Here is a 7,228-nt window from a genome sequence, read left to right as displayed (position 1 = left end):
TTTGAGTTAAAAAAAAATAGAAATTAATATCTTGTGATACGTCAATTGTGAAGAATGATTATGAAGTACCGTTACTTGAAGAGAAAATTAGAGAACGAAGAGTAATCTTTACTAAGTCCTTAGAAATTCCTGTTTGAAATTTGCATATTAGTCTATCTTGTATGTTATTTGCATTTTAATAAGTGGTGGGTTTAATTTTAAAAAGAATAATAATGTAAGGAGGAACGGGATTACCAGTAGGTATGTTGACATTGAAGTTGTTAATTTGTTAAGTAGTGGGAAACAGGAAAGGGGCATCAGGCATGGCTTAATATATATGTCATGCAGATTAATTTCCCTAGCTATTAGCTACTATGAAGCTAGTGGAGGAGCTGTAATCTTATAATTTGGCTCAGGTTCAGAATTTCCTTCCATTATAAACTTCTTTTTCACACCACACGCTAGTACCAAACTTCAACCATCTCGACTTTGCAACTTTCTGTTTACGTTCTGCCTTAGCTTCCTCTTAACATGGCTTCCAAAACAAGAGCCTCATTTACCCTTTTCCTCTCCTTGAATCTCCTTTTCTTTGCCATAGTCAGTGGAACTGATCGTGGCTCTTGTCATCATAATCCTCCTAGAACCGGTAATGGTGGTGGCAATGGCGGTAACACTGGTGGCTCGGGCAATGGCGGCGGCTCTGGCAACGGAGGAGGTCCGGGCAATGGCGGCGGAGGTGGTAACGGACAAGGCAGGTGACCGAGAGATGCTCTGAAGTTGGGTGTATGTGCAAATTTAGTCGGTGGATTGGTGTTAGACCTCCATCAATTGAGCTCGACCGGACAACAAGAGTGTTGTCATGAGGCAGCAAGAGTGTTGCAAAGCTTGGTGCATGAGCAGCACCAATGTCAAAAATGGGAAACGGGCAAGTGATGGCCAAGGCTTTGACGGAGGCGAGGCAGCTTGGCAAGGGCTTGACAATGAGTTGCGGGCTAAGGATGGCACTTAATCAGGGCAAAGGCATCAAGGCATGAGGCAGTGATGCCAAGGCAAGGCAAAAACGGATGGGCAAAGGCAAGCAAATGTGCAACGGAAAGGCAGTGCGCGGGCAGACTTGTCATGCCATTGAGTTGCGGCAAACGGGCCAAGTTCGTGGGCGGATGGCAAGGCTAATTGCGGCACAATGCAGCTGGATACAATGGCATTGGCGCCTGGTCCAGGCCATGGCACGAAATTGGGCAGCAAGTCTTGGATTGACAAAGTCAAAGGCGGTTATCGGCACATGCTGTGCACATGGGCAGCAGTTGAGCATTGTCCAAAAAGCTGGCAGGAGTTAGCACGTTTTTGAGGGCCATGATCTCATTATCTTTAGCATGATTTACATGATCCTAGTAGTTGGGGGTGTCAACTACACTAAGCTAAAGTAGTGGGCTGACTAAGCAAGTGCCTAAGCCTAAATATAGGCAACTATTGTGTAAATGGGGCTGGTTCATATGTTATAAATGGACAGCACCCTTCCCTTTTTGGAGAGAGAGAAAAACGTGTGAGAGCACACAATTGAGTTAGGAAGGAGTCCTAAACATGTTTTCAAGAGTGAAAACAACCTAAGGCTAAGAGTAGTCTTGTGAGGGTCAAGAGTGATCCTTATTTTGTACACGGATGTACTACGGAGTTTGAGTTTTCTTTGTATTCTGTTTTTGTGGAGCATAAAACACCCCTGTGACAACTGGTATCAGAGCGGAGCAGGTTCATGACGGAGACACGACGGGCTGTGGCAGATTTCGTGGTCTTGTTCGAGAACATGGCTGGTGGTAACAATGAACTGCAGGAAATGCTAACGAAACTGGAAGAATTGGTGGGAAATGTTCCTGATGGTGAAGAATTTCAGACCCTTATGACAAGGCTTGCCTACCTTGAGGCAGAATTGGCAAGGCTAAGTCAAGAGAATGCGGATCTGAGGACGGAAACAGTGGTGCTACGACGTGCTGTGGGCGAGGATGCTCCTCAACGTGGTGCTGAACGTCTCAAGGTGAGAATTCCTGAACCTAAGGCATTTAGTGGTGCAAGGAGTGCACGTGAGTTGGAGAATTTTCTTTGGGATATGGAGCAGTACTTTCATGCTATTCGTGTGCAAGACGAGATGGAGAAAGTAACCTTGACTAGCATGTATTTGAGTGAAGATGCTAAGTTATGGTGGCGCACTCGTGTGGCTGAAGATGAAAGTTTGGGTAGACCAAAGATTGAGTCGTGGGAGCGGCTTAAAAAGGAATTGAAGGATCAGTTCCTTCCTAGTAATACATCTTGGATTGCTAGGGACAAACTGAAAAAGTTGAAACACACCGGATCAGTTAGAGCATATGTGAAAGAGTTCACATCTTTGATGCTGAGCATCAGCAACATGTCGGAAGAAGACAAGTTGCACAACTTCATGAGCGGGCTGCAACAGTGGGCACAACTCGAGTTGCGAAGGCAGAATATTCAAAGCCTTGCAAGTGCTGTGGCTGCGGCTGATGCATTGGGCGATTTTCACTTGAGTGATGAGACTTCTGCTTCAAAGTCCAAAGACGGAAAGAAGGACAAGGCAAAGGAGTGGAAGAAATGTGAAAATGGCAATGCAAATGAAGACAAGGGGAAGGGAAAGCAGGAAGCTGGAACTTCAAAGAGCAAGGAGAAGGGCAGCAAATTCAGTGGTTGTTTCCTTTGTGATGGACCACATCGAGCGAGGGACTGTCCGAACAAGGCAGTGTTAAATGCCATGACTGCCGCGGAGAAGAGGGCTGCATTGGAGGCGCTGGACAGTGACAAACAAACTGTTGGTGTCAATGCAATTGTAGCTGAAGAGAAACGGGGTCAAGGTGCGTTGATTGTCAACCCCTTAGGACTCTTACATTGAGTTGACCTCGACGAGGACGTCGAGTTTCAAAGAGTGTGGGTGGTTTGTTAGACCTCCAACAATTGAGCTCGACCGGACAACAAGAGTGTTGTCATGAGGCAGCAAGAGTGTTGTAAAGCTTGGTGCATGAGCAGCACCAATGTCAAAAATGGGAAACGGGCAAGTGATGGCCAAGGCTTTGACGGAGGCGAGGCAGCTTGGCAAGAGCTTGACAATGAGTTGCGGGCTAAGGATGACACTTAATCATGGCAAAGACATCAAGGCATGAGGCAGTGATGCCAAGGCAAGGCAAAAACGGAAGGGCAAAGGCAAGCAAATGTGCAACGGGAAGGCAGTGCGCGGGCAGACTTGTCATGCCATTGAGTTGCGGCAAACGGGCCAAGTTCGTGGGCGATGGCAAGGCAAATTGCGGCACAATGCAGCTGGATACAATGGCATTGGCGCCTGGTCCAAGCCATGGCACGAAATTGGGCAGCAAGTCTTGGATTGACAAAGTCAAAGGCGGTTATCGGCACATGCTGTGCACATGGGCATCAGTTGAGTCTTGTCCAAAAAGCTGGTAGGAGTTAGCACGTTTTTGAGGGCCATGATCTCATTGTCTTTAGCATGATTTACATGATCCTAGTAGTTGGGGGTGTCAACTACACTAAGCTAAAGTAGTGGGCTGAGTAAGCAAGTGCCTAAGCCTAAATATAGGCAACTATTGTGTAAATGGGGTTGGTTCATAAGTTATAAATGGACAACACCCTTCCCTTTTTGAAAGAGAGAGTGAAAAACGTGTGAGAGCACACTATTGAGTTAGGAAGGAGTCCTAAACCTGTTTTCAAGAGTGAAAACAACCTAAGGCTAAGAATAGTCTTGTGAGGGTCAAGAGTGATGCAGAATTTTGGCCGAGTGTTGGAACAGGCTGAAGTCAAGTCGAGACTTGGCTGCCGCGCAGGCTGTTTTTGTGGAGCATAAAACACCCCTGTGACAATTGGTAAGCGGGGTAATTGGGAGTCCTCCAACGATGCCATGCTGCAGCTTGATCGCGGGGCTGGCAGATTTAGAGGCTGCAGTTTGCTTGTGCACAGCAAATAAGAGCAAATGTGCTGGGAGTAAATCTGAATGTGCCACTCTCCCTTAGCCTTGTAATCAACAACTGTGGAAGGAATCCTCCTACTGGTTTCACTTGCTAATAAGCCAATGATGTCCTCAAATGCCTATTTCAGCATTTTGTTATGTCAGTCATTTTTTGTTTGCATCAATTTTCTTGTATGATCATTTACTTCCTATGTAGTGCTAATTGTTATTTCAACTAAGCAAGCGAGCTTGCAAAATGAAAGGGCAGGTTCGTGAAGTAGTTGATATTACATTTGTACTCGTAGGTTATTAATATATATACTACCCTTTTCTATTTAATAAGCATCTTTCTAGACTTCCGTTTGACTACGATGGCTGGCAAGCCGAATTATACATTAGGAAAAAAATGAGAAATAAAATATAATATAACAAAGAAAATGAAGAAGAGAAATTTCTCTGGATAACTTGGAATGCCCAAGACTAGCTATCAGAAAAATAAATGTCTTTAAATCCCTAGAGATAATTAAAGTGTGCAGTTGTAATATTTTGGCAAAATTACTTACTTCCAGAAATATCATCTTTGTGATTTTTTGGTAGTAATTATTTGTAAGTCGATTCTTCTAAAGAAATGTGCAATATTAAGTATGAGCAGGTTCACTAGAAAAGTTAACTCTTCTTGGTAACTATCCAAGAGTTGAATGAAAAAGACTCATATTAACAATGCAGCAAAACCAAAAGCAAGGTTTACGATGTGGCTAATGATGCATCGAAGATTACTGACCTCTGATAGGTTGAGCAAATGAGACTAGATAAGATATGCAGTGTGTATTATGCCAACGACAGGAGGAAAAAAGGGAACACTTATTTGTGCAGTATGTGTATACAAGAGCTATATGGAGCAAATTGTTGCAATGGATAGAGCTACAGGGACTAGGATTCATGAACTGGACTGAGTATAGTCAATGGATCATCAAATGCTCTAGAGGAAAATCCCACCAAACACAGATTTTTAAGATAGTATATGCAGAGGCAATTCACTGGATTGAAAGGAATCTTATAATTTTTGAGCAAAGGAGCAGACAATGGGAGAACATTACAAAGGAGATAGCATATATTTGCGATGTTCGTGCATCACCTGGAATTATGTCCCTCTCACATAGTTTTAATTTTGAATGAATGAAAGATAAGTAGGAGTTGGGTCTGGAGCTAGCTTTGTTGGCTTAGCTATGGTTTTGTAACTATTTCATTGGTGATTAATAAAATTATGTTAGTTGCAAAAAAAAAAAGTGCAGTTTTCATGGTATCGCTTGAGAAATTCCGAAACTCCAAAAAATGGAGGATGTTTGAAGTAGGCTATCTCGATTTGTCGAGTGACTTTAAGGAGAACTCGTAAAAGTTTCAAGTTTGAACAACAGTTACCTCCTGCTGGCTAGCTACTTTATTCGATCGATTAAAACAACTTCAAGTTGGATGGGTTAATGAATAAAGATTTCTTTGGTAGCTACATGCTAGTATACGTAATTTCTGCAATCATAGTGAATGACAGCATTAAAAGTCAGTCATCGAGTTTGATAGCAGAACTTTTTTTTATTTCCCCAAAATAACTATATTCTGACCTTTTCATTATTTTATATGATAAAGTTTAATTGGGTACGGACTTTAAGTAATAAACTCTTTTAAAAACTTGTTTTAAATATGCTTTTAAAGTATGTCATTTTATTGGCTGATGCAATATGAGATAAATGGATTGAACATCATTTTGTACACTTGAGTAAAAATATACATGTAAAAAACATTAGGTTCAAATTTTGAACACATAATTATAGGTGCAATGAATTCGGGGCTACCAAATAAAGTTTTAGTTTTAAGAGGTAGAGCTCATGATTGCACCAATTTTTTTCCTTTTGATCGCTTTACTTTTCTCTCTGTTCTTTTGTAAGCATGGTCCTTTTTCTATCAAGTCGGAAGACGTACAACATGAAGTTGTATTAATCAATCGAATAAAGTAGGTTATCAAGAGATTTTCCGGTAACAAAATAATTTTTTTCCTGAAGGTGAAAATATATTTTTAGAAAAAGTGAAATAATTATACGATTTAACTGTAACTGTCAATAAATAATTGCACATTTTAATTATCACAACGAGGTCTGCAACCAAATAGTTATGGACAACCATCTTAAGATCATAGAAAAGTCAAACAAAACCCACAAATATGCTTATGAAACAGAGAATGATAGTACATATGTTAATAAACCTCCAAAGTACATATATAAAATCAAATGTGCTATTTAATTTTGCAAGTTCGCTTATTTAGAACTGTTAGCATAACACATTTGACAAAGTGATCGTAAAAAGAAATCCGGCAAAATGACTGACATAACAAAGGCGGAATGAGGTTTAATACAATTAATCGGGTACTTCCGCTTAGCAAGTGAAGCCAGTAGGAGGATTCCTTCCACAGTTGTTGAGAACAAGGCTAAGAGAGAGTGGCACATTCAGATTTATTCCCAGCACGTTTGCCCTTATGGCTGTGCACAAGCAAACTGCCGCCTCTAGATCTGCCAGCCCCGCGATCAAGCTGCAGCATGGCATCGTTGGAGGAGTCCCAATTACCGCACCCACCAATCCACCAACTAAATTTGCACATACACCCAACTTCAAAGCATCTCTCGGGCACCTGCCTCGTCCATTGCCACTTCCACCTCCATTGCCCGAACCACCTCCGTTGCCGGAGCCGCCACCATTGCCCGAACCACCAGTGTTACCACCATTGCCACCACCATTACCGGTGCTAGGAGGAATAGAATGACAAGAGCCACAATCGGTTCCACTGACTAGGGCAAAGAAAAGGAGATTCAAAGAGAGGAAAAGGGTAACTGAGGCTCTTGTTTTGGAAGCCATGTTATAAGTAAGCTAAGATAAAAGTTGTAAAGAGAAGTGATTGCAAAGATGAGATGGTTGAAGTCTGGTGCTAATGTGGAGTATTTATAGTGCTAGGAGGATGAATAATTACGAACAATCCCTCTTAAGCTTAGAGAGAGATATTAAAATAGTAATGCGTGTGCTGCGTGGTGTTGAAAAATAAGTTTGTCATTGTTGCCAATTCTTAACTGTTATAGTGCTAGGAGGATGGTTTAGGGAACCTTCTATTATTGTGATGTAGGTAAATAGGGAACCTTCTATTATTGTGATGCCTGTGACTCGGTGCATCTGCATGGCATATTCTAATTAAGCCATTACATAACCAAATTATTAGCCTCCACATTAGGTGATCGTCAATATCACAAGATATCA

At 41.9% G+C, this 7,228-nt stretch overlaps 1 protein-coding gene and 1 pseudogene across 1 annotated transcript; one reads left to right on the top strand and one right to left on the bottom strand.

Annotated features, from left to right (window-relative positions):
* Positions 1-510: 510 nt before the first annotated feature.
* LOC138886904 (14 kDa proline-rich protein DC2.15-like) lies at positions 511-4,050 on the top strand (annotated as a pseudogene).
* A 2,077-nt stretch (positions 4,051-6,127) lies between these two features.
* On the bottom strand, positions 6,128-6,977 carry LOC104231412 (14 kDa proline-rich protein DC2.15-like). Its single transcript, XM_009784404.2, has one exon. It carries the CDS (start codon positions 6,833-6,835, stop codon positions 6,359-6,361), a length of 477 nt encoding a protein of 158 aa, XP_009782706.1. The 5' UTR covers positions 6,836-6,977; the 3' UTR covers positions 6,128-6,358.
* Between the last annotated feature and the right edge of the window lie 251 nt (positions 6,978-7,228).

The sequence above is a fragment of the Nicotiana sylvestris genome, chromosome 3, assembly GCF_000393655.2.
Source record: "Nicotiana sylvestris chromosome 3, ASM39365v2, whole genome shotgun sequence".
In the NCBI taxonomy this organism is placed as follows: Eukaryota; Viridiplantae; Streptophyta; class Magnoliopsida; order Solanales; family Solanaceae; genus Nicotiana; species Nicotiana sylvestris.
This window is presented reverse-complemented; position numbering and strand designations above follow the sequence as displayed.